The following is a 26,570-nucleotide window of genomic DNA, read 5'->3' as shown; positions in this document are numbered from 1 at the left end:
CAACATCATTCTCCATCTCCAACGTTGCCCGACACCACAGCGAGAAACTGCCTCAAGTTGATGGGCCATATGGCTGCGTGCACCTATGTGGTGAGACATGCCAGTCTCAGGCTGCGCCCTCTCCAGTCCTGGTTAGCGACTATGTACCGACTAGCCAGGGACGCGCTGGACTCTGTGGTGACGCTTCCCCGAACGGTGCTAGATTCCCTCCAGTGGTGGCTCGACCCGCGGGAGTACCCTTTGCCAGCCCCCAGCCAGCCCTATCCTTGGTAACAGACATGTCGGATCTGGGGTGGAGGGTGCATCTGGGGAACCTCAGGACCCAAGGCCTTTGGTCCCCAGTGGACCTCTCCCTGCACATCAACGTCAGGGAGCTAAGGGCAGTGTGTCTAGCCTGCCTAACCTTCAAATCTTGCTTGGCGGGCAGGTGTGTTGCAGTCCTCACGGACAATACCTCGGGGATGTTCTATATCAACAGACGGGGGTGCACGCTCCTCTCCTCTGTGCCGGGAAGCCTCGCGTTATGGGATTTTTGCGTACAGAACGCAATTCACCTGACGGCATCCTACCTCCCGGGGGTGTAGAACGGATTGGCGGACGCCCTCAGCCACTCGTTCCAACGTCACGAGTGGTCCCTTCGCCGAGATGTAGCACGCTCAATCTTCCGTCTCTGGGGCTATCCCCAGATAGACCTGTTTGCCTTGAGGGACAACAGGAAGTGTCGATGTTTCTGCTCCCTCATGGAGTGCAGTCCAGGGTCTCTAACGGATGCCTTCCTCCTCTCGTGGGAAGGCGGCCTGCTTTACGCCTTCCCCCCCCCGATTCCCATGGTTCACCGGATACTCCTCAAGATTCGCAGGGATCACGCTCGTGTTATCCTGATAGCGCCGGCGTGGCTGCACCAATACTGGTACACGTCGCTGCTGCACATGTCCACACGGGCGCCTCTCTTGCTGTCCCTGCTCCCAGACTTGATCACACAGGATCGGGCCATCTCCACCACCGAACCTGGAGTCGCACCACCTCACTGCCTGGATGCTCCAGGGCTAAACCCCGTGGAGATGCAATGCTCACAGCAGGTCAGGCAAGTCCTCCTCGGTAACAGAAAATCCTCCACCAGGGCCACGTACACGGCCAAGTGGAAACACTTCTCCATCTGGGCCAAACAGCAGGGTCAGGCTCCATTGCTCGCCCCGATCCCTCTTATCCTGGATTACTTGCTTCATTTGAGACAGCTAGGACTTTCCCTCTCTTCGGTTCGGGTCCACTTGGCGGCCATCTCAGCGTTCTACCCAGGAGCGGAAGGTGGTTCAGTTTTCACAAACCCATTGGTTTGTCGCTTCCTCAAGGGCCTGGATAGACTGTTCCTGCATACTCAACAACCAGCCCTAGCTTGGGACCTCAATTTGGTCCTTTCCGCCCTCACAGGGTCCCCCTTCAAGCCCCTGGCTCCGTGCTGTCTGTTATATCTCTCATATAAGGTCGCATTCCTAGTGGCTATCACCTCAGCCAGGAGAGTGTCGGAACTCAGAGCACTGACGTCCGAGCCTCCATACACTGTCTTCCACAAAGACAAAGTCCAACTCAGGTCACACCCGGCGTTCCTTCCGAAGGTGGTCTCCCAATTCCACATGGGTCAAGACATTTTTCTCCCTGTGTTCTATCCTAAGCCACACTCCTCCAGCATGGAGCATAGGCTGCATTCCCTGGACGTTCGCAGGGCCCTGGCATTCTATATTGAAAGAATCAAACTGTTCAGGAAATCAACCCAACTCTTTCTTGCTGTGGCCGACAGGATGAAGGGACTCCCTGTCTCATCACAGTGTATCTCCTCATGGATCACGGCCTGTGTCCAAGAATGCTACGGTTGGGCTAAGGTGCCTGCCCTGCCGATCACGACCCACTCCACAAGGGCACAGGCCTCCTCCACGGCGTTCCTGGCTCAGGTCCCGACACAGGAAATATGCAGAGCTGCCACGTGGTCCTCAATCCACACCTTCACATTGCACTATGCCATCATGCACCAGGCCAGAGACGATGCAGCCTTCGGCCGCGCAGTGCTCCAATCCGCAGTGAACTCCGACCCCACCGCCTAAACTCAGGCTTGTGAGTCACCTGCTTGGAATGGACATGAACAATCACTCGAAGAAGAAAAAACGGTTACTTACCTTTTTGTAACTGTTGTTCTTCGAGATGTGGTGTTCATGTCCATTCCAATACACACCCTCCTACCCCTCTGTCGGAGTGCCGGCAAGAAGGAACTGAGGGGGTGGAGGGTTGGCAGGCCCCTATATAGGGCACCATGGAGGCACCACTCCAGGGAGCGCCAAGGCCGACCCTACGGACGCTGCTAAGGGAAAATCTTCCGGCTGGCGTGCACATGGCATGCACACACCTGCTTGGAATGGACATGAACAACACATCTCGAAGAACAACAGTTACAGAAAGGTAAGTAACCATTTTTTAAAGTGTTGGGGGAGTCCCACAGAAAGGATAAGTGCAGGATCTGCAAAAACTTTCACCCTCGAACTCAGAAGGAGCATGATATCCCCTTGAGGGCCCTCCTCATGGATACTGTACTTTATCCTACCTCGGAGCATTCTCAATTGCACTCCACGCCCGGCACCTCAGCATCGGCACGCAGTGCACCACCAGCATCGGAATACACCCGTCACCATTCCCCTTCACCGGTGCCTAAGAAGCGGTCAAAGTTGACAGGCCCGCCAGCTTTGCAGAAGAAGGGGGCTTTGGGCAAAGGACCTGTGTCAGGCCACGTGCCCACGCCAGAGCTGCTTGGGGGTACCGCTGCAGTCGGACCCCCTAGCCCAGCCAGGGACCCGTCTCTTAATCCTGGGAGTGGCAGGGAGTCCCGGCCCCTCATAGTGTCATCTGTGCCTGAAGTGGGCCCAACGGCCAAAGAGCAAGTAGGCCAACTGGCACCGCAGACCCCAAGTCAGGCAACGGACCTGCTCAAGGCCCCAGCATCTCTGGGCAAGCTGGTTATCGTACCGCCCCCTAAAGCAGTGGAGCATTCCCAACCCCCGGACCACAGCTGTCAGTCCCCGTCACCATGGCCTCGGACCTTGACACTGCTGCCTCAGTCCCCAGTTAGAAGACACAGGTCCCTGATGCCAAGGTCTCCACCTGCAAGGCCAGTAACACCTGAGTCCCGTCGCAGATCCCTGTACCCATGGTATCATCGGGCCTTCCGCCAGAGTTCGCCACGGTGCAGATCACCATCACCTAGGCGTTCTCCCAGGAGTTGATCCCTCTGGTGCAGGATCATTCCCGGTCACAGCACCGGTCTCCGGCTCCCCATTACCACTCTTTGGGCAGGCACTGGTCCTAGCCCTCTCCTTACTGGTCACCGATGAGGATCAGTCGGCAGACTCAGGCATGTATGTCTCCTCCTCTGTCGAGGTCCTGGGGTGTCCCCCTGTCCAGCTCCTACAGGAAGAAGGACAGAGATAAAGGATTTAAATGGCGTCATCCCTCATCTTCCTGTTCCTCTGCCCAGCCTGGTTCTGCCAGAAGCAGGCATTTTGAAGATGCTCCCGAGGATGGCGCCCCAGTCCCTTCCCAGGATCCACCCCCACCCCCCTGCTCTTTCCTCAACCACCTGCACCCCTTCCGGTCAGACTGATTGTGGTTGACCTCGGAGCATTGGGTGCTCGACATAATATCTTCGGGCTACACCCTGCCACAATCAGGCAAAGGTGCCATCTCCAGCGATTGTAACCACCTATTCAACCAGGGCGCAAGCCTCTTCGTCAGCTTTCCTAGCCCATTTGCCTATCCAGGACATCTGTAGGGCGGTCACCTGGTTGTTTGTCCACACATTCACGTCCCATTACGCACTTACCCAACAGACCAGGATGATGCTGGCTTTGGTACAGCAATACTACAAGCCGCTAGGCTGTGAACTCCTAGCCCACCTGCAAGGATACTGCTTGTGAGTCACCTAGAATGGAATCGACATGAGCTAACTTTTTGTAACTGTTGTTCTTCAAGATGTGTTGCTCATGTCCCGCCCTCCTACCCCTCCTGTGATACTATGGTTACTTTTTCCAGACCTGAAGAAGAGCTCTGTGAAGCTCGAAAGTTTGTCTCTTCCACCAACAAAAGTTGATCCAATAACAGATATTATCTCACCCACTTACCTCTCACATATCAGTTGTCATACTGAAAGATGTGATTGTGGTGGGTATGTCATCTGATAAATTTGTTCTTTCCTATTCAGCTAGATCATGGCATCTCCTTGAAACTGTACTTGGGAGTGGTAACACACTACTGGCTGATACTCAGCTGTAGGTATTATCCGCATTAATCAGCTTTTACACTAGTTCGATGAACCCACGGTCCAAAGACGGTCTGAGAAGGTCAAATGTCCTTGCAATTGGGACTCAAACATTTGCCTGTAATTTCTGATTCTTCTTCCCTATGGGTGCTCCTCTTCAGGTGTGCACGCACCCCTGTCCCACTGTTTTGCGCCTGTGATCAGAAATTTTTCGGTAATAGCGCCCATTCGGCCCATACGTGTGCTCTACACATCTCGTGCCCAATAGCAAGGATGTATAGGACTGCAGAAGGAACAGAGGTTCCTTCTCTTCGGCCTGAGACAGAGCGTCAAACGTAGCTGCTTTTACAGAGTGCTTTAGTGTGTTGGGATTCCCCCTGAGACTTCTTTCCACTCTGCTTCCCAAGAAATCAGTTTACTCCAGACTTTGACACTCACATATCTTTATTTGGCATACAGCACTGCTACGCTTAGTTGATTAGACTCAAATGTAGGCGGTGTGGATGCAGATGACACTAAACTGGGAGAAGGGGTAGATATGCTGGAGAGTAGGGATAGGATAGAGAGGGACCTAGACAAATTAGACGATTGGGCCAAAAAATCTGATGAGGTTTAACAAGGACAAGTGCAGAGTCCTGCACTTAGGAAGGAAGAATCCCATGCACCGCTACAGACTAGGGACCAAGTGGCTAGGCAGAAGTTCTGCAAAAAGGACCTAGGGGTTATGGTGGACAAAAAGCTGGATATGAGTCAACAGTGTGCCCTTGTTGCCAAGAAGGCTAATGGCATTTTGGGCTGTATAAGTAGGAGCATTGCCAGCAGATCGAGGGACGTGATCATTCCCCTCTATTCGGCATTGGTGAGGCCTCATCTGGAGTACTGTGTCCAGTTTTGGGCCCCACACTACAAGAAGGATTTGGAAAAATTGGAAAGAGTCCAGCGGAGGGCAACAAAAATGATTAGGGGGCTGGAGCACATGACTTATGAGGAGAGGCTGAGGGAACTGGGATTATTTAGTCTGCAGAAGAGAAGAATGAGGGGGGATTTGATAGCTGCTTTCATCTGCCTGAAAGGGGGTTCCAAAGAGGATGGATCTAGACTGTTCTCAGTGGTACCAGATGATAGAACAAGGAGTAATAGTCTCAAGCTGCAGTGGGGGGAGGTCCAGGTTGGATATTGGGAAAAACTTTTTCATTAGGAGGGTGGTGAAGCACTGGAATGAGTTACCTAGGGAGGTGGTGGAATCTTCTTCCTTGGAGGTTTTTAAGGTCAGGCTTGACAAAGCCCTGGCTGGGATGATTTAGTTGGAGATTGGTCCTGCTTTGAGCAGGGAGTTGGACTAGATGACCTCCTGAGGTCTCTTCCAACCCTGATATTCTATGATTCTATGATACATCACAGCTCTAAAGTTACACAGAAACCCTCTCCCTTTATATACATGACACATCTCTTTGCATTTACTATGAATTGAATCACACATTTTTGGATTGGATTGGTTATTTTGCAGGAACCAATCCCCGTGCAACATGCTCTGTCCACGTATCGTCCACACTCAATGTACTCTTTACCTCATCTCTAGATTTCTAACCGATCTTGTCCATTGTTACCTTGTTGGTAGTAAATGATTCCCTTGGTGTTCTCCCTCTTATTTACTTACTTTATTTAGCACAAACGTCCTGTTTTCAGCCTGAAGATTCATTTACCTCCCTATCCTATCTTCCAAAGAATGAGGCCTTTCCTGTGTGTTTAATGACTCAGGCAAGCCGTACCTATAAAGTGTTAGGTTAGTTAGTATATAGTTGTAGATAGTTTCTTTGGGTGTTTGTCTGTTTTCTTGTACTTGTGTTTCTCCAGTTAGTCATTTTGGACTTTTATTTTCTGGGTTATGCCAAGATCTCGAGTCTTTAAATATTGTCTTTCCTGATGGAAGGCGATCCCAGTTATTGACAGATGCTCTCAGTGTCTGAAGTGTTTGGGGGATACCCATATTCTCTCAAAGTGGAAGATCTGTACTTCATTTAAAATCAGATCTCGTAAGAACAGGGAGATTAGAGAAATCCTTAAAACTGGCTTCAGACCAATGCTCTGAGGACACCCCTGTATGCCCTGCCTACCTCGGGATCCTGGTCACTGAGAGCTTCAAGGAGTTTTCTGCTATTCCTTCTACCTTAGGATTTCAGTCACTGAGACCTGCAAGGGAGAAGACAGCTGCTTCTCTGGCCACCTCAAGATACCAGTCACTGAAAGCCCTCGGGGCTGAGGCATCTTCATCCATGCTAACGGTACCGAGAGCCTCACATTATAAATTGATGGATAACCAACCAAGGGGAGCAGGAGTGTTAGATCTCCTTCAAAGAAACCTTGGTCACCAGAGACCCCAAGAGGAGTGCTATTGAGGCTCTGAGTGTTTCTGGTACTGTGAATGTGTCTAAGGTGGCTTCTAAAAGTCATGCTTCTACCAAGGAGGACCTGACCCCAAAGTCATCATCCTGCTTCCATTGGTCATGTCCATGCAAACAAGAGATCAGTGCCATCACACCCTTTGGTACTCTTGGGACTATTACATCTGAGTCTGTGCCTGGGCATGTTCATCCTTCAATTCAGACTAGACAGGTACCTACCTCAGTACCAATACTGACCTCCAACATACCCCCAGTACCACAGGAATTCAGATACTCAATGGACTTCTTTGTCTCCAATGAACCAGAGTCTCTTCTGCCTACTCATACTGTGCACTTCTCGTTACCAAGGTCTTCTGGGTCAACAATTACTCATTTTTCATTGAGACCCTCTACTTTTCTGACTTCCGCCATCCAGGGAAAATAGGTATCATCTATGTGGAAGAGGACTCTGATTCGGACTCATAGCTTTCTGTTCAAGAGTTTTATTTATTCGAAGACACATTACTCTCCTTCGCACACGGAGAGAAGGAAGGCTAGGCGACCTCCACCTTCAAACAGCTGAGATGACCAATGGTAGCTATCTCCTCCTATGCCCTATGGTCCTCCTCAATGTTCTTATTGCAATCCATGGGCCCTATACCACCAACAATTTTTAAGGGCCCTCTCATAGGGAGCATAGGCAGTCTCATTCTCCTGTGCTCTCGCTCCCTCGTCACTAATCAGAACTGCTGTAGTAGACCTTTAAAGAACAGAAGGCAAGGACTGACAAGGAAAGTAACACCTCACACAAATATTTCATCATCACCACCAGATGAGGCTGTAATGCCTCCACCACCTTCTATGGTGGATGACTTTTGATAGTTCCATGAGCTGATGAAGCGAGTCCTGGATACACTTCATATTTCTCTTGAGGAAATCCAGGACTCCCATCATAAACTCATGGAGATTTTACATGCCTCAGCTTCAAGACATATGGCACTTCCAATTAATGAGGCACTTTTAGATGCAGTTAATAAACATGGGAGGCAGTACAACACCAAAGATACTGTATACCAAGGACCCCAGAAGCGTCTTGATCTTTTTGGTCACAAAAGGTACATTGTGCACAAAAGGAGCGCTGTGAAGGCCATCAAGGTCAGCTCTTGGCCAAGACACGTTTACAGGCCTCCTTAGACTCAGCTAAGACTGCATCCCAGTCCATTTCTACTGCAATCATGATGTGATGACCATCTTAGCTCCAGCTGTCCAGATACCTTAGGAGGTACAATCTATTTAAAAAAATATATGAAGCTATACCTATCTCATAGAACTGGAAGGGACCTCGAAAGATCATCGAGTCCAGCCCCCTGCCTTCACTAGCAGGACCAAGTACTGATTTTTGCCTGGATCCCTAAGTGGCCCCCTCAAGGATTGAGCTCACAACCCTGGGTTTAGCAGGCCAATGCTCAAACCACTGAGCTATCCCTCCCCCTATTGTAGAGGACGTTCCTTTCGACAGTCACAAGTTTTATTTTTGAATTCTACTGACAATTCCCATCATAGTTTGAAGGATTTGAGGGCAACACTTGGGATCTATACACCTGTGAATAAAAAAAAAGTTAGCAGGTGTCATACAGCCCAGAGATCTCTCCCAGCTCACTTTTCTACTTTCTGTAGACCTCCTGAACCTCCAGCCAAGAGACCAAAATATTCCAAGAAGCCAGCTACTGCCACAGCTACTTCATCCCAGCCATCCAATTTTGATGACTTGGTTGAGAGTCTGACCCACCCACTCCACAGGGATGACTGCACTATTCCATCCTCTCTCACCCCCCATTTGCATACCATCTCTCCCAATTTCAGCCTGTGTGTCAGGCCACAGCATCCAACAAGTGGGGTTTGGAGGTCATAAGGTCCAGTTACTCCATCCCCTTCACTTCCATCCCTTCCTCCTACCACTGCTTCTCCATCCCTTTTCGGGGACCCATCTCATGATCAATTGCTTAGACAGGAGGTTGCCTCTCCTTCTATGCTTAGGAACTACAGAACCCATTCCAGTATAGCTCAGGGGAAAAGGGGATTTAGTCCAACTACTTTCTGGTTTCCAAAAAGAACAGGGGATGGAGGCCAATATTAGATCTCAGATGTAACAAATATGGGGACTCTTGCAGCTATAATTCCCTCCATTGATTCTGGGGATTAGTTTCTGACTCTCAACCTTCAAGATGTTTATTTTCATGTCATGATTCATCCCTCTCACAAGAGATTTCTTCACTTTTATAGTCAACCACGACCACTACCAGTATTGCACCGTCTCTTTTGGCCTCACCTCTGCCCTAAGGGTATTCTTAAAGATCATGGTAATTGTAGCTGCCCACCTATGTCTTATGGGGATAATCGTCATCCCTTATCTCGACAATTGGTTGCTCAGAAGTCCCTCTTATCAAGAGTTATTGTCAGCAGTACAAGTGACAAGGTCACTATTCCACAGTTTAGATCTCCAACTCAATCTTGAGAAATCCACTTTGACACCAATACAGAAAATCTTTTCAGGACTCCTGCAATTTAAGATCCTCCTACCATCGTCATACCATCAGACCCATCCTTCTTGGGATAGGGGGTGCATCTGAGGTCAAACACAATCCAGGACAAATAGTCATCCCAAGAGAGGCTTCTTCATATCAACCTTCTAGAGTTGAGAGCAGTGAGAAGTGCTTGTATTCACCTTCTTTCTCTGATCAAAGTCAAATCCATCAAGATCATGACAGGCCATGTGGCCTGCATGTTTTACATCAATCGTCGGGCAGGGTGTGTTCCTTCTCACTTGTGATGGATCAGTAAACTGCTGGAATTGGTGCATGGCCAACCAAATAGTGATCTCAGTTTCTTACCTCCCTGCTATACAGAATACCACAGCGATGACCTCAGCAGGTAGTTCTCCTATAATTACAAATGGGGACTTATGAGTCCTCAAAACCATATTCTTACCTTGGGGATTTCCAGAAGGGGTTTAGATCCCTCACTCACTAGGAGATGTTTTCCTTATTTCCTGGGCAAAGAGCCTACTTTACAAATATCCACCAACACCATTGCTCTTCAAAGTTTTGAACAAGATAAAGAAGCATAAAGCCATAGTCATTTTGATTGCACGTGGCCAAGACAAGTTTGGTATCCTGACCTGATTTGATTCACTTCTTGTCCACTACTGAGACGTTACCTGTTGTCTCAGGAGACTGGTTTGTTACTTTATCCCGGATTAGAAATTTTGCGACTTCAGGTGTGACTCCTTGATGCTTCTTGGGGATAAAGATTTTCTGCTCAACAGAGGTGCAACAAATATTGTTACATCGTAGAAAGACACTTACATGAAATACTTCAGAAATGGAAGAGACTTCACCACTGGTATTCCCATCATCAAGATTCTCCTGTTCACTCTCCTCTTCCCACAGTTTTAGTTTACCTGTTGGAATTGAAAAGATCTGGTCTCTTTAAGGGTTCTCTCAAGGTCCTCTTGGTGGCGCTGTACCTTTCACTCACTGGTAGAAGGTTTTTCAGTTTTTTCTTACCCCCGAGACCGTAAGGCTTCTGAAAGGGCTGATGAACCTCTTTCCACAGATTAGAGAACCTGATCCACTATGGGACTTGAACGTCATTCTTAATTGTCTTATGAAACACTCCTTTGAACCATTAGCTACATGTTTGCTGCTGCTTCTAGCTATTGAAACAGTTTTCTTCGTAGCCATAACTTCTGCTTGGAGGGTTGGAGAATTGGAGGCTTTAGTAGCAGATTTCCCCCCCCCCTCCCCCGCCACCGCCTTTTACAGTGTTTTAAAGGACAAAGTATTATTGTGACTACATACCAAGTTCTGACTCAAGGTGTCTTCTCAATTTCATATAAACAAGACCATCCATATCCCAATTTTTTCCCTCAAAACTACATCAGACTTGGCAGGACGGTACCTTCCATATGTTAGTTGCATTAGCTTTTATCTGAACAGAACCAAAACTTTCTGAAAGTCTACTAGGCTGTTTGTTTCAATTGCGGACAGTTCATGGGGATCCACAGTCTCCACCCAGAGGCTCCCCACTCAATCTGCACTTTAGGGCAATGTTTCACTTACATGGGATGATTAATAGGCAAACAAGGAATTCGGTCGAGGACTTTAGAAACCATGTGACAAAAGAAAAAGTGCACTAGTAAGGAAAGATTCACTGGCTTAAAATTACAAGCATTAGTCAGATTTTGCAGCAGCATGCACAGGGCTTGACTACATGAACATTTATCTTAGAAGCAAGCTGGGGTCTGAATCTACTCTGCCAGCACTAGCTTGCTGGGGACTATCTGTCGGTGTGGACCCTGCTGACACACACAGAGTTTTTTAATGCACTTAGATCAAGTCCCATTTCAAAGAGAATTAGATTAAAGTGTGTTAACAAACTGTTAGTAAGCGCACTAGCAGGGTGCACATGGACAGTTAGTCCATGGCAGGCTAGAGCTGTCAGGCTAGATTCACACTCCAACTTGTCACAAACTAAGGCTTTGTCTACACTATGCGCCTTTTAGTGACATGCCTGAACTAGTGAGACTCCATTTGGAAGCCAATAACCCTACCGGCTCCAATCACTGCTACTGTCTCAGAGCAACAGCCCAGTCCTTCAGCTAGAGCCAGAGTGTTTACAACTGATAGCCTGGATGTTATCTGGCTGACCACTACTGAAAAGGACCGCTCTGTGGCAGTCCTAGATATTCTGTACCAAAGTAGAAAGCCCTCAATGAGATGAACTTATCGAGCCAACTGGAAAATATTCTTTATTTGTTTTTGCATGACAAAATTACGCTCCTCTGCAAGCGACAAGCCACAGTATTTTGGATCACTCATTCTCTCTCAAGCAGTGAATAGCCTCTGGTACAGGCCCACATATTTTCTTACCCTACTGTGACAATATTTCTCAAAGAACTTGCCCATGCCTTTCTTCCAATCAAAGAACGCCTCCTCTTTAGATCTCAATGTAGTGCTAACAGATGGATGGGCCCTCCCTTTGAGCCCATGGCCACCAGCTCTCTCTCTTGTGCTGCAGTGTAAACCCAGGGTTAGTGGGACTTGAGTCAGCTGACCCGTGTTAGGGAACCTTGGACTTGAGCGCCTACACTGTTTTTTAATCCTACATTAAGACTTTTCTAACTCGTGCTCAAACTTGGGGGCTCTGGCATCCACACTGCAGGGCACAGACCTGAGACAAATCAACCATATCCCAAAGTCCTTAGCTCCCTCCCAAAATGTGGCCACTTTACCCCCGTGATCATGATGCACTGTGAGAAAACTGTACTGCCTACCCTGCAGGAAGTTTGAACAGTCTGCCACTACAGTCTGTCGAGCAGTCATTTTGGTCAGTGCACTCCCAGCTACTGGAGCCAGCAACATGGAGGCACCTTTTGAAGAACTTCTCTTGCTTGCGCTTTCACTCCTGTGTCAGGAAACTGGCAGAGCATCTGTGAGGTGCTGGTGGACATTTCAGTGGTGTTTTCTGTCCCATCCAAGATACCTGATGGATTTCCTGATGGAGAAGGAGGAGGAGTACCCTGGCATGGCAGACTTGCACTGGCAGATGCTGCTCAGTACAATTGGCATAGCCGCTGATGCCTCCTATGTAGAAGCACAGACTGGTGGGTCACATTGTCCTGTAGATCTGGGTTGACCAACAATGGGTCCAGAACTTTTGCATGAAGAAAGCTACATTTCTGGAGCTTTGTGAACAGCTTGCTCCCACCCTGTAGTGTAGAGACACAACTGAGGTCACCGTTGCTGGTCCGGAAGTGTGTTGCCGTAACCATCTGGAAGCTGGCTTCTCTGAACTGCTACAGATTCTTTGTCAACCAGTTTAGAGTTGAAAAGTCAACTGTGGGTAAAGTGGTGATAGAGGTATCTGAGGCAATCAGGTGTATGGCTTACCCCGTGTGTAGCTGGCAGTAAAGATATTCCAGAGTTAAATTGCTGGCTGAGAGAATAGGGTTTCCTTACTGCTCCGGGGCAATTGACGGGACTCATGGACCCATAATTTGCCCTCCTCAAGGAGAACATGAGTACATAAACCACAAAGGATACTACTTCATTGTTATGTGGGCCCTTTTAGACCACAGAGGCCAATTTACGCTGTACTGGAAAAGTTCACAATGCCAGAGTTTTTTGCTTCTCAGGAATCTACATTCATGGACAGGCTGGGACACTATTCCCACTAAATGACATTGACATAAATGGAGTTACTTTCTCCATTATTCTGAGGGACCCCGAGTATTCCCTTTTGCCTTGGCTTATGAAATCGTACCCTGATTTCAGAGGCCCTGGCAAAAGAAGGTTTAATTACATTCTCGGTAGGTTTAGAATGGTTGTTTAATGTGCTTTTGGCAAATTAAAATAATCCGTTCTGGGCAAAAACTGACACTCTACTTATTCTTGAGAAATGATTTTGTGAACCACAGATGGCATGGACTACCTGAAACTGAAATGGACTAGATTTGGAAATAGAAGACCGTTCCCCAAACATACACACTGAATTCACCATTTCCAGGCAGCTCTATAGACCAAACAAGAATGGTTACAGAACGGCACATTTCAAGTCCTTACTATTGAAAGGAAAACATGAGTGACTAGCAAACATCTGTGACTTCACAGTGAAAAGACCTTTTACAGCTGTTATGAATGTTTGAAATTTCCAGTTGCCATTTTGAATTCCGTGTGGTCAGGAGATGTGGTTTGGGGGGGCGGGGGGGACATCAAGGTGCTCTGATACAATCCACCATTAGCAGACACATGCTAGTAGCCAGGGCTTATCATAACTTTAGCGTTGCTTCTTAGAGCAGAAATCCCTCCTATTACTGTAATAATAAACTGTAAATTGGAGTCATAAACTTACCAGGCTCTGGGGCGACTTCTGACTCCACTGGGTTTGCTTCAGGCTCAGCAGCAGACTGTTCCTCCTGCGAGGGGAGGGGGAAGACGGAGGGGAAGGGGCTCAAACAGCTCTTCCAAGTAGGGACCTAAATTTGCTGTTTATCCTGATCCACAGCCTGCTCTGGGACTGGTTTCATAAATAGAGTCATTTCATGCACCTCATTCAGGGGCTGCTGCTGGCTCCCATCAGTCTCCATGCTGGATCCAGGGGGCAGCAGGGCACCATCCTGGCTGATCAGGTTGTCATGAAGGACAGTTGGCTCTGTGCTGAGCACAATGCCCAGCTCCTGGTTAAACACCTGATAAAATGGGCATGTCGTTGCCTGAGGTGTAGTTCTTTCCCCTGGTCTTCTGTTGCTTGTTCTTCAGCCTCTTAGTATGCTCCCTTCATTGATCACTTTTCCAGAAAATTTGCAAAGCTGCCAGCTTTTTAGCTATCTGCTGGTATGTATAGTCATTCCTGATGTGTTTGCCAAAGCCTTCAGTTGTACTGGCCTCGCACCAGAGATTCACCAAAATTTGGCTGTGTTCCCATGACCAGGAAGCAGCAGGCTTTAAAAAGGGCTTGCTCTGATCAGTCTCCATTGCAAATCCAGGAGGCTCTCCGAATAGTGCGCTTGCAGCTCAGGGATCAGAAAACAACAGGTTAACACTGACTTGAGCTGCTGCCATATGCGAAGGAGGGATGGCTTCTCTTTTCAATACAGTTGATTAGAGATTGTTGGGATAGAGAGAACTAAGGAACTTGTCCCATGGAATTGTAGGATACTTCTGGCGGACTCCCAGGACATGTTTTAAGTGGGGCTGCATCTACACTGCAAAGCAGTAGGGCTTGAACCATTGGTTCCAGCTTGACTTGTGCTCAGGCCCTGGGACCCTGGGTCTGAACCCTGGGTTAGCGCAATAGCAGTGTAGATGCAAGGGGGGTTAGGCTTGAGCCCAAGCTTAAGTATGGGCTTACATTGTCGTGTAGACATAGCCTCTGTTATGTCTCCACAAAGATAGACTCCCCCTCCCTCCGTTGGTTCCCCCCTTATATTATCTTTCACAAGGTCAAGGTCACTCTCTGGCCTCTCTGGGTATGTCTACTCTGCAGTTAAAAACCTGCGGCTGGCCCATGCGAGCTGACGTGAGCTCTCAGGGCTCAGGCTAGCGGGCTGTTTAATTGCGTTGTAGACATTTGGGCTCAGGCTGACTCCTGGGCTCTAGGACCATGGGAGGTTGGAGGGTCCCAGAGTTAAGGCTGCAGCCCACGCCCAAAGGTCTACACCACAATTAAACAGCCCCTTAGCCCGAGCCCCACAAGCCTGAGTCAGCCACGGGTGTATAATTGCAGGGTAGATATACCCACATAGAGTTCCTTCTCAGGGTTGTTTCAGACTTTCACATTAGCCAGTCTATTCATCCTCCTGTTTTTTTTCCCCCCAAACCCCTTTCTTCCATAGCCAAAGTAAAACTCCAAACACTAGGTATGCTTAGAGCAGTGTCCGTTTACATGGACTGGACTACATCACTTAGAGCCTCACCAAGACTATTAGCTGTATTTGTGGAATAGATAACAGGACAACCAATGCCTTCACAGTGGCTAAGTGGGTTTTGGACTGTATACATACCTGCTATGTGCTAACAGAGATCCTCCTAAACATTTGACTTGAACCCACATAGTTTTCATCACTTCCCTCAATAATGTGCCATTGACTGAGACTTTTAGGGAGTCATAGCATGCAAGTCACGGGAAGTGATAGTACCGCTCTACTTTGTGCTGGTTAGGCCTCAGCTGGAGTACTGTGTCCAGTTTTGTTCACCAACGTATAGAAAGGCTGTAGAGAAACTGGAAAGGATCCAGAGGCAAGCAACAAAGATAATCAAAGGAATGGAATGCAAGCCATATAAACAAAGGCTAAAGGAACTGGGTATGTTTAGTTTGGAAAAGAGGAGATTAAAGGAGTGGGGGAATATGATAGCGATCTTCAAATACTTGAAAGGCTGCCATAAAAAAGATGGAGAAAAATTCTCTCTTGCCACAGAGGGCAGGACAAGAGGCAATGGATTCTAACTACAGCATAGCAGATTTAGATTAAATCTCAGGAATAACTTCCTAACTGTAAGAACAGTAGGACGATGGAACAAACTTGTAGAAGCTCCTTCAATGGAAGTTTTCCAAAAGATGCTGGAGAGCCATCTGTCTTGGATAGTTTTTCCTCCAGATCAGATTGGCAGAGACCCTGGGTTTTTTTGGCCTTCCTCTGCAGCATGGGGTATGGGTCACTTGCACGTTTGAACTAGTGTAAATGGTGGCTTCTCTGTAACTTGAAGTCTTTAAATCATGATTTGAGGACCTTAGTAACTAGTCCAGAGACTAGGGGTTTATTATAGGAGTGGTGGGTGAGGTTGTTCGGATGATCATGATGGTCTCTTCTGACCTTAAAGTCTTTGAGACTCAACAAATCCTGCATCTTGGCAGGGGGTTAGACTAGATGACCCTCAATGTCCCTTCTAACCCTGTGGTTCTCTGATTCTGCAGCCAAGCCAGATGGTGCTGAAGGCATAGCAGAAGAAGCTGTTAGACCCACAATAGGGGCCTCCTTATGGGATGGGGAGGCAGATACCGGATACAGTGTTGGTATATAATACTCTAAGTACTCTTTATTGCTTACAAAATAAACCTCATTCAATCCACATTCTTACCCCAAATATATTACACCAGAGTCCGCAGATCAGAATGAAGTCCTGATGGCCAGTCTAGGTTCAACCAGATCAGATCACAAGATGTGGGAAGCCGGCAGAAAGACCACATCTATAGCCAAACAGGGCTCTGTTTGTTGATAGATTCCAAATTGCAAATGTGGGAAGCCTCCATTTATAATCTACTTCATGACATCATTAGTTTTTTGTCTCTGTTGTTTGGGCCTTTCACCCAAAACTCAGTTCCAGGCAGGCTGCCAGGATCCGAGGCGTGCTATTTCCTCCAATTTTTATACATTTTTTTTTTATAGCAGTCCAGCTGGTGGTGTTTCCTTATCTGCTGATTCTCCATATATTTCCCAGGACATAACAGTTATTTTGTACAATAGTCCTTGACCGCTTTCAACCTTAAGCTTTTTGCTTCAGTTGCCAACATGCAACGTATGTACTCATGTCAAAACACACTAGTTCATGTCATCCACACTAGGCCTCCATGGCCTATAACATATTACATGGATATATATGTACATATCCCAACATTTCCTCCCTTTGATACATGATTAATACCATTAATTATTGTATCACTTTATAATTTTGCAAGCAATTCAATTTTATATATTATTTGCTCCAGAACTTCTTGTCGCTTTCTTATTCGGCAGTATAGACATAGCATAATAAAAGTTAACAAACTCATCAATGCAAATAATATGACAAGAGGATGTAGCATTCAATTTAGAAGAGCTGTAGCACTGGGAGACCATCCTTTAAAAACATCATACCAATGATGGACTGGCAATTGTTCTCCTTCTTTCCCCAATTTTAATATTTGACCAGTGTGGACAAGAATGTTTATTTTTCCCAGCTGAGCAGATTTAGATACATCTTTTGCATATTGCCTGATTTTTTTTCACTTTCATCAATCAAATTTTCCCATTGTTCCCAGCGTATCCCCAAATCAAAGGACCAGTCCGCATCTTTTGGTATCCAAACAATTTCCTTTTTTAAAAATAGAGGACCTCGATAAATAATTCCATCAATAATGACATCTGTTACATTACATTTACATGACTCATTTGGCCTTTTTTTCCTCATATTTCTCCAAAATACATGTTTTTCAGTGGTTGCCACACAAATACACCCGTTGCCTAAATCAAACACTCTTGTGCCATTAGAGGCTAAATTTTGCATGGTACAGTGTCCGCTTGAATGGTTCAGATGACATCCCTCTAGGGACCAAGTTAGCTGTGGACACACCCATTTATTTCTCTCCCACTCCTCACAATGTTTTGTTAATTCTACTAATTTATAACCCCCTTCTTCTTGAACCAGGTGGGTCCCACTTATTTCTATTTGCCATAATTCTCCATTAATAATTTTTGGCAACACCCAGGCCATTGGTGCTTTTCTCTGCTTCCCTGTGTTGTGTAACAGCATTCTGCCTTTCCACTCTCCCCTCAGAGTGGCTTGATTCCAATTAAACTCCATATATTTCTTCCATCCTGCAATTCATTGATTCGATTCAAAAGGCCATTGCCCATTACTTAACAGATTTACCATTCTCTCTATATATTGTATCCCATAAGTTTGCATCTCTACACATCATATTGCTAGTACAGTTTTATTGTTAATTTCAGACACACCAAACAGATTTACATTTAGAGACGTTTCCAAGGCTTGGGCTTGTTTCAATTGGAGCTCCACACTTCTTATTCCTTGCTCCGATAATTCACCAACATTTTGTGTTACATGTGTCTGTATAACCCCCAAAATCTTACCCAAGGCTGCCATTTTCCCTTGTAACATCTCAATATCAAATGATTTTAAAACTCCAGCTCCAGCACCAATGCCACCTACAATATATTCCCCTATATCTCTTTTATTTCATATAGTCCCATTGTTGTCGCCACACTTGTAATAGAGGTAAGGCATATGGCACACATTCCAGTTATTGTGCATTTAGGTTTATTTGCATTCCTTCCAACCAGATCGTTTGGTCCACAATAGTTGGGGCTTCAATTACTTTTCCCCTTCTATATTGGTGTTAATCTGCCATGATTCTTGGTGCAATCTTCATTCATTCTACTAGATTCTATGAGTTCAAGGACATTCCTACCGAATGAGCAATTCCAGACAATTCACCATCTATGTCTGGCTCTCCACTCTCATCCTTCTATTATAATTCAAGTGTTCTTGACGTTATTAGGTCATATGGCCACATGCAGTTACAGGCTCCAGCATGCAAGATTGTACCTTCACCCTCTTCAAGCCTTGTTGGTTGGTCTGTCAGGTATTCGACGAGCCGGTCCGAGTGCCTCCAGCAATTCTGGACTCCCTCCAGTGCTAGACAATTCAGAGCAATGTATGCTAGGGTGTTCCCTTTGCTGAACCTCTTCCAGGCAGGACCATAGTCACAGATGTTTCCACAATAAGTTGGGGAACACATTTGAGGGAATTGAAGTTACAAGGTTTGTGGTTGGAGCAGGAAGCATCTCTTCATATAAGCATTCTAGAGCTTCGGGCTGTTTACAATGCACACAAGGAATGTTGAGCACAGACCGGGGCATAGTGGTTCACATACTCACTGACAACACCACAGCAGTGTATTATGTGAACAAACAGGGGAGACCACTCCTATCAGCTTTGTCAGGAGGCAGTAAAGTTCTGCCAATTCTGCACTGAAGAGAACTTCATTCTCACAGCCGTTCATTTTCCAAGTGCCCAGAATCACGTGGCTGATCATCTCAGCAGGAATTTCTCTCAGAATCAGGAGTGATCTCTGAAGACCAGTGTGCTGAGGTGCATATTCGGAGAATGGTGTATTCCTGCTGTTAACCTGTTTGCAACGAAGGACAACAAAAAGTGCCATCAGTTTTGCTCTCAAATGAATCTCAGTCTGGATTCCATGACAGATGCATTTCATCTGAGTTGGGGATCAGCTCAGATGTATACTTTACTCCCAGTCCTGCTCATTCCTTAGGTAATCCTCAGGCTAAGGATGGATCATGTCAGACTGATTCTCATTGCATCAGTTTGGCTGAGACAGTGTTGGTTTTCCAATCTCCTCAGTCTTTCTGTTCTTCTATCCATTCCTCTTCCTTGTCCCAATCAATTGATTTCATACCATGGTCAGATTTCACACCCTGCGCTGAACAGTCTACACTTCCAAGCATGGATGCTGTGTGGTTAGACAAGGAAGAGAAGCCCTGTTCCGAAGCTGTTTAACAAGTTCTGCTGACCAGTAGAAAGCCCTCTATTAGGACTCCCTATGTGGCAAAATGGAATCGTTTTTCCATCTGGTCCCTCATCTGGGGGACTTAACAATGCAGGCATGTGTTCAGAACATTGTTATACCTCCAGTCATCTGGTTTGTCACTCAGTTTTCGTCTTACATCCTCCAGTTCAAGGGGAAATCAATCTTCTTGAACTCTTTGGCAGTTAGATTTCTGAAAGGGCTCACTTGTCTCTTTCCACCAGTGAAGGAAGTGATTCTCAGTGGGACCGTAACTCTGTATTGGCCAGAGCCCTACCAAATTCATGGTCGATTTTGGTCAAGTTCATAGTCATAGGATTTTAAATATCATAAATTTCATGATTTCAGATACTTAAATCTGAAATTTTATAGTGTTGTAATCGTGGGGGTCCCAACCCAAAAGGGTGTAATGGGGAGGGCAGTTTGCGATATTGCCACCCTTACTTTTGCGCTGTTGCTGGTGGCGGAGCTGCCTTCAGAGCTCGCCGCCTCCAGCAGCAGCACAGAAGTGAGGGTGGCATAGTATGGAGGGGGCTTCACTTTTTTGGGGGGACAGGGCTGGCCTTACAGGTGGGTGATGTTGTGGGGGAGGAAGGGGGGGGTTTCCATGGTCATCTCCCCCACCCACACAGCTAGCCCAAGGCCTCTTTAACCCCTGAGTGCTGGGGCAGTGGGCTCGGGGAGGGGCATGGCTCAGGGCACAGTGGCTGAAAGCTCCTACTGTACGCCGGGCTGGGTCAGATCCACCTCCAGGAACCTCCCCCAGGTGCAGGAAGCTCTGTGGCTGCTGGCTGGGAGCCCAGTTCTAAAGGCAGCGCAATTGCCAGCAGCAGTGTAGAAATAAGGGTGTCATGGCAGGATATTGCCACCTTCACTTCTGCGCTGCTGCAGGCTACATCACTACCTTCAGAGCTGGGCAGCTGGCCAGCAACTGGTGCTCTCCATTCGCCCAGCTCTGAAGGCACCACAGAAGTAAACGTAGCAATACCACGCTCCCCCCTTCAGTAACCTTGACCCCTCCCCACAACCCTCTTTTTGGTTGGGACCCCCAGATTAAGAAACACTGGTCTCCCTTGTGAAATCTGTATAATATAGGGTAAAAGTACACAAAAGACCAGATTTCACAGTCTGTGATACGTTTTTCACGGCTGTTAATATGGAAGGACCCTACTCATGGTACCTCCATTGGAGCCCTTGGCAACTTGTTCTATGTCTCTACTATGCCAAAATAAAGCATTTCTTGTGGCCATAACTTCTGTGAGAAAAGTTAGTGATCTGCAGGCCCTAATGGCAAATCCTCCATATACCCAGTTTTTCATGGACAAGATTGCTTTGAGACTTCATCCTGAGTTTTTGTGTAAGGTGGCATCACAATTTCATCTTAACTAGACTAGTCACTTACCTGTATTTTTTCCCAAGCCTCGTTCGAGTGCTGACGAACAATGTCTTCATTCCTTGGATGTGAGACAATGCTTAGCATTTTACTTGGAAAGAAGTAAGCCATTCCATTCATCTTTTTGGTTTTTTTGTGGATTGTATGAAGGGTCAAGTGGTCTCGGTGCAGATGATTTCCTGGTGGATAACATCCTGTATTACAATGGCTTATGTGATAGCTTGGATTTCACCTCTGCACAGGTTAAGAACTCATTTGAAGAGGTCCGAAACAGCATCAATCACATTTCTCAGCGATATTACAATATTGGACATATGCAGGGCTGCTACTTGGTCTTCCATACATACTTTTACCAAACATTATGCTATTACTACTGCATCCAGATCAGATGTGAATTTTGGGAAGACAGTGTTGCAGGCACTTCTTAAGTAGACTCCAAGCCCATCTCCTTCTGATACTGTTTGTGAGCCACTTCAGTGGAATACATCTGCAACCACTTGAAAAAGAAAAAACGGTTACTTACAATTGTATTGTAACAATTGTTCTTCGAGATGTGGGAGCAGCTATGTGTGATAGAGTGGGAATTTTCTGTAATATTTTTATGAATCCTCTGTGTGTGCCTCAGTTTCCCTTATATTTTACATGGAATTTTTTTTCCCCCAGTGGGGGAAAAAGGACCACATTTGCTCTGAGGGCAGGCTAAGAGACATAGGGGTGTATGTGTGTGTGTGAATGTCAGTGATCTAGCTTTCTGAGCCTGAATGGGTTATTAAAAAGGACTGGCTGAGGAGACAGGGGAAAACCCAATCACCAGGCCATTGATCCATAGCAACCAATGACCCAGAGAAAGAGGGATTTCCCTGCCTCTAAACAGGGATGCTGAGGAAAGACCCCAGCTCGAGGACAAAACTGGAATTTGTGAAGTGGAGGATAAAGTGTTGGCATCTGGGAACTGATTAAGGAGGTCAGACTGAGGCTATATCTACAGCCTGTGTTAGCATAATTTATGTTGCTCGGGGTTGTGGATAAACCACCCTCCTGAGCGACATACATTACACTTACATAAGCGCTTGTGTGCACAGTGCTCTGTACAGCACTCAAGTGGGTGCAGCTGTACTGATACAGCTGCAGTGCATCTGGTGAAGACACTCTATGCTGGAGAGTGTCTTCATCAGATGCGCTGTACATGTAGACATTTCCTGAGAAAGACAGACAGAATCTGAAAATTGAGTTTTACTACAGCTTGGCTAGGACTCTGGGCTAACCAGAACGCTTTAACCTTTATTTCTCTGTGTTGACCTACGGGTTTTCTATGCTGTATTCCAGTTGACTTAATAAGCCCTACTGTTTGGAAAATACTGCTTGTGTGTCACTGTAAATGCCTGGTGAGGTGCATTAATTCCTGAAGAGAGTACAAGTTTCTACCAGGAATCTATCTGAGTTGGACTTGCTGAGCAGAGCTCACCATGTGAAGCAGGAGTGCTAAAGCTCAGAGGTTCAGTCTCAGGAGGTGGTGAGGCTGCGTGGCCTACCCTGAAGGAAGCTTGGGACCCCTTGTAAGTTGGGCACATCAAAGGGGTTCCTCCAAATGACTGTGCCAAAGTTGAGGGCATTGCACTGATCCTGTGGATCCATGGCAATGGGTATTCCACAACCCACTCTCTGGCCCCTCAGCATTGGAGTCTACATTCTTGATGTATGGTGTGGAGGAACCGAGGGGGGGTCAGCGTGGCACCGCCCTTAAATAGCCTGGGGAGTAGCTCAGGACCAGAGCAAGCGTGCCACCCCTACAGATACTGCTAAGGATGTTTTTGACTTTAATGCCCTTTCGCATGCACACCTGAGTGGAAAACATTTCTGCACCCTCATCTTAAAGAACAACAATTACAGTACAGGTAAGTAACTGTCTTGTCTGTTGACTTCACTGCATCAATACACTTGAATCATAGTTTCAAGTTTTTCTTTCCTACTTTGAGGGCTAGGAAACACTTTAAAAAATGAAAGATGAATTTCTGATGTAATCACATGACTCCAGGAGCTGGGGCCCTAGGCATTTACAGAGCCTATGCCTTAATCTCGCGCTGTGGATACATCCAGAATATCTTCACTCTGCTTAAGAAATGTAAGTTTCAGAGAGGAACATTGGTCCATGTTTTTCCAAAGTTATCTTCATTTGAGGACAGTAAATGGTTGATTTTGAATACTGCTTATGTTTTTCCTAACTGTACAGGATGGTTGTGGACACTTCATTTGTATTGTAGGAGAGAGCAGGAAACAGCAGATGCCTAAGGGCTAATATTCTGGCAAGCAGCAGCACAAATAAACTAACAATCAGCAGTGAAATATTTCACCTCTGTCTAGATAGGTATATGTCAGATAAAAATTGTTTAGAAAGGTGCAGGTGCCCAAAGTCTGAGCACTTGGCATTCCTAGACAATAGCCAGCAAACTCTTGAGGTTTAGGCTGGCTGTGGGCTACATTTTATACCAGCTCCCAGAAAGTAGATGAGAAGAGACTTGAGAACCCTGCCTTAGATGTAGTTAGGTGAGAAGCACTCATGTGTACTGTATAACTGCTCCTTTTTTTCCTCCTAGATCTCCATCTACTGGTGGATGTAGCTTGCAAACAGGAGCACTTTCCAAAAGAAGAATTAAGAGAGTGAGAAGTGGGTGACAAGCATGTGAAAATGTGCAGTAACTGCCAACTGGGTTCTCCATATCAGACCCCAGAGGCAGTGATTTGCACACAATATGCACTTTGGAACTTTTCAACTGTTTAAAAAAAATCTTTCCTTTTGCTTTTGTTGTGAGTTGTATGGGGAACTAGTCACTTCATTGTTTACTGCATCTCTTTTGTTACATTTTCTACTTTGACAGGTTGTAAAACATCTAGCGGCCAGAGTGTTTAATATGCAATAATTGTTTACCTGCCTAAAATCGCTTAGAAACAAAAAGCTTGGACTCTCTGTAAACAGGAAACCTTAAAAGCCTCTGCAAGACTTTCTTACTGGGGAGCAAGCTGTTTCTCGTGTTGTATTTGGGATCTCTCTACTTCACTTTGTTGGGGAGTATAGTCAGCATAGCCCCAGTTTTGTGCTAACAGTGCATCTCCTTGGAGTTACGCCGGCCCTTTAAAGGGAATTGTATGAGAAACAAAAACATTGGGAGGTCACAAGATTCCAGGTCTGAGTGAGTCAGGGATTTCAGGAGAGCATCTCTGGGAAAAGGGAACTAATTTTCTAAGTGATTACTCAGGAAATGCTCTTCCTTCCAAGCACAGTGCTCTGTTTCATCAGCAAGTGTGTCCGACCAATGAGCATCCACCACACACAACAGCCGCTGGATCTTTTACATAAATGAAACATTCTTCTGTTTTAATAATTTCATTTGATTCTAGTGATATCTATAATGGTAAGTCATCTCTTTGTTTACTGTATTGCTTATTTTAAGTAGGTCTTCACAAGACACTTGTTTAATATAATTGTATTTATATTGACAGTAGAGTTAAGGTTTTTAACAGCTGTGTATTTGTATTAATATTTATTAATGTTGAAATACTGACAGAGGGATAAAGGATGCATGTGCAATATTTGTTGTGTTAGGATAATATATGTGAATGAGGCAGCATTGAAAAATGTAACTCTAATTGTTTCCTGCCTGTTCATGTATCTTTATAGTCAGTGAGACTCAGTCCAATATAATTGGGAAAATGGACAAGGAAGAAACAGAGCGAATAGGCCTGCTATTTGTCAGAAACCGAGTTATGGCCTTTCTGCAGCTTACAGCTATGTTCAGTACCTCGCAGAAAAACTCTGGATGGTAGGATGAACCAAGATCAGACCTTTTAAATCCCTATCAAGGCCCCAGACTAGAAAGTTGGAAGCTAGGGGATGCTCTTGGGTCATGGCACACTAGCAGGAGCACTACTATACTGACCTTCCTCAGAGTTGCCATTTTACATCTTTCGTCATATGCATACAGTACGTTTTCAGAGGCCTTGAATGTTTTAGGGGGTTGCATCTTCTCAGGCCCTACAGTCAAATTAGAATATGTGGAAACCCAATAGTAAAAAAATGGACTTTGTGCATTCAAATAGTTAAAGGGAAAAGGAGTTCAGCAATACAGCAGGAACACTGAAATCTGAGTTTGGTTTGTTGCACCCCGGGCTTGGGACTAATGCAGAGGATGCTGTTGGAATAGGGGAGAGCCTCATTACCCTCTAGCAGTTTCTGCCATTAAGGGAATGATGACAGGTTTTGAGGAGAGTCCTGTCTAGTTCAGCTGCCCTGACTACTAAGTGAGTATGAAGTCATAGGGATCACTGGAATTCTGCATTGCCAGACTGGAGCTGTTACATATGAAGTAAGGAAGCTTCCTGTCTTAACTTTCTCAGTCCTGTCTACACCAAAAGATGTGATGTTCTTTTGGAGACGTGAGTCAAGGAGTCTTGGCATGGTTTAAGGTTCTATTGTTTTAATGATTAATTACGAAATCCTAGTATTTATTACCTTTCTGCATTAAAAAAGGCCATGGAGCTGGATCTCCTGCCATACTTTACATACAGTATTATCAGCTGTAGCTTTCCTTATCCTTAATTAACTCCCAGGCACATTGTGAGAGGGCAGAAGAGAAAGGACACTCACTGTGTAAAGAAATCCGTATAATATTGCACAAAACAAACAAGTCTCAGGTAACCTGGCAGACTGGACATCTCGATATTTCGGCACTTTTAGCATGGTTGTATTTCAGTCAGTAAATAATAAAGTGTGACTGCTCCAACCAGGCACATTGTTTTACTATTTTCTTGTTAATGGGAACAGTGTGGAGTGTGGTCTCACTGAGATGTAAAATTACAGCAGCACATACAGATCATGGTTGCAGTAATCTGCAACCAAAGTTGTTAAAGTGAAATAGATGTTGCATTTATATTCTCAATATGTGTGTTAAACTTTAAAATACGGATATTTTAAAATAAATATTTTAACCAATAGTTCCTGATAATGCCTTTATAAATTAAAAAAAATCATTGCCACACTGATAGGCTTCTTAAAAGTATAGTCTACCAGATCTCCCCCTTGTGTAACTCCATTGACTTCTGTGGAGTTCACCAGGGATGAATTTGGCTCCATGTGTACCCAAAGGGTCATTAATCGGTCATGTTTTTGAGTGCAATTCCTTTTTCATAAGCACCATGTTTTACAGAGATTCTCTCCTAACTAGCTTAATGAGAGGCTGGATGGATAGAACAGCATATTTTCTGTATGGCATATACTTGGGGTTTTTTTGTATGTCTTTGAGATTCCTCGTCAACACAGATCCATCACATGCCTAGTTACAAACTTCCACTTGCAACCTAACTTTGAGGTTATAGGTCTGACCTATAGTATTATTCACCTCCCAGTGATGTCAGAGGAGAATAACAGTTGAATTCCAGACCTCTGACATCAGCCTGACCTGAAACGTTCTTGCAGTAGCAACTAGAAAAGGGCTACTGAATCTAAATTAGCAAGAGCTGAAGAAAAGCTGTGCGTGAAATGGACAGAGTCCTTCCCAGGGCCGAAGACATAAGGCTGCAATAAATCAGTACATTCTACTGAGGGGAGTTGCTTCAGATA

General features: G+C 45.8%; 1 protein-coding gene across 2 annotated transcripts in view; it reads left to right on the top strand.

Annotated features, from left to right (window-relative positions):
- Positions 1-25,908, top strand: part of HSF5 (heat shock transcription factor 5) — a 71,779-nt gene extending 45,871 nt beyond the window's left edge. For both annotated transcript variants that reach the window (XM_065573550.1, XM_005278852.2), the window contains exon 6: positions 23,551-25,908. In XM_065573550.1, the coding sequence (XP_065429622.1) occupies positions 23,551-23,618 (68 nt within the window). In that variant the 3' untranslated portion in view covers positions 23,619-25,908. The remainder of the gene's footprint in view (positions 1-23,550) is intronic.
- The last annotated feature ends 662 nt before the right edge of the window (positions 25,909-26,570 follow it).

The sequence above is a fragment of the Chrysemys picta genome, chromosome 19, assembly GCF_011386835.1.
Source record: "Chrysemys picta bellii isolate R12L10 chromosome 19, ASM1138683v2, whole genome shotgun sequence".
Classification (NCBI taxonomy): domain Eukaryota; kingdom Metazoa; phylum Chordata; order Testudines; family Emydidae; genus Chrysemys; species Chrysemys picta.
The sequence above is the reverse complement of the archived record's forward strand: the minus strand, read 5'-3'. Positions and strand labels throughout refer to the sequence as shown.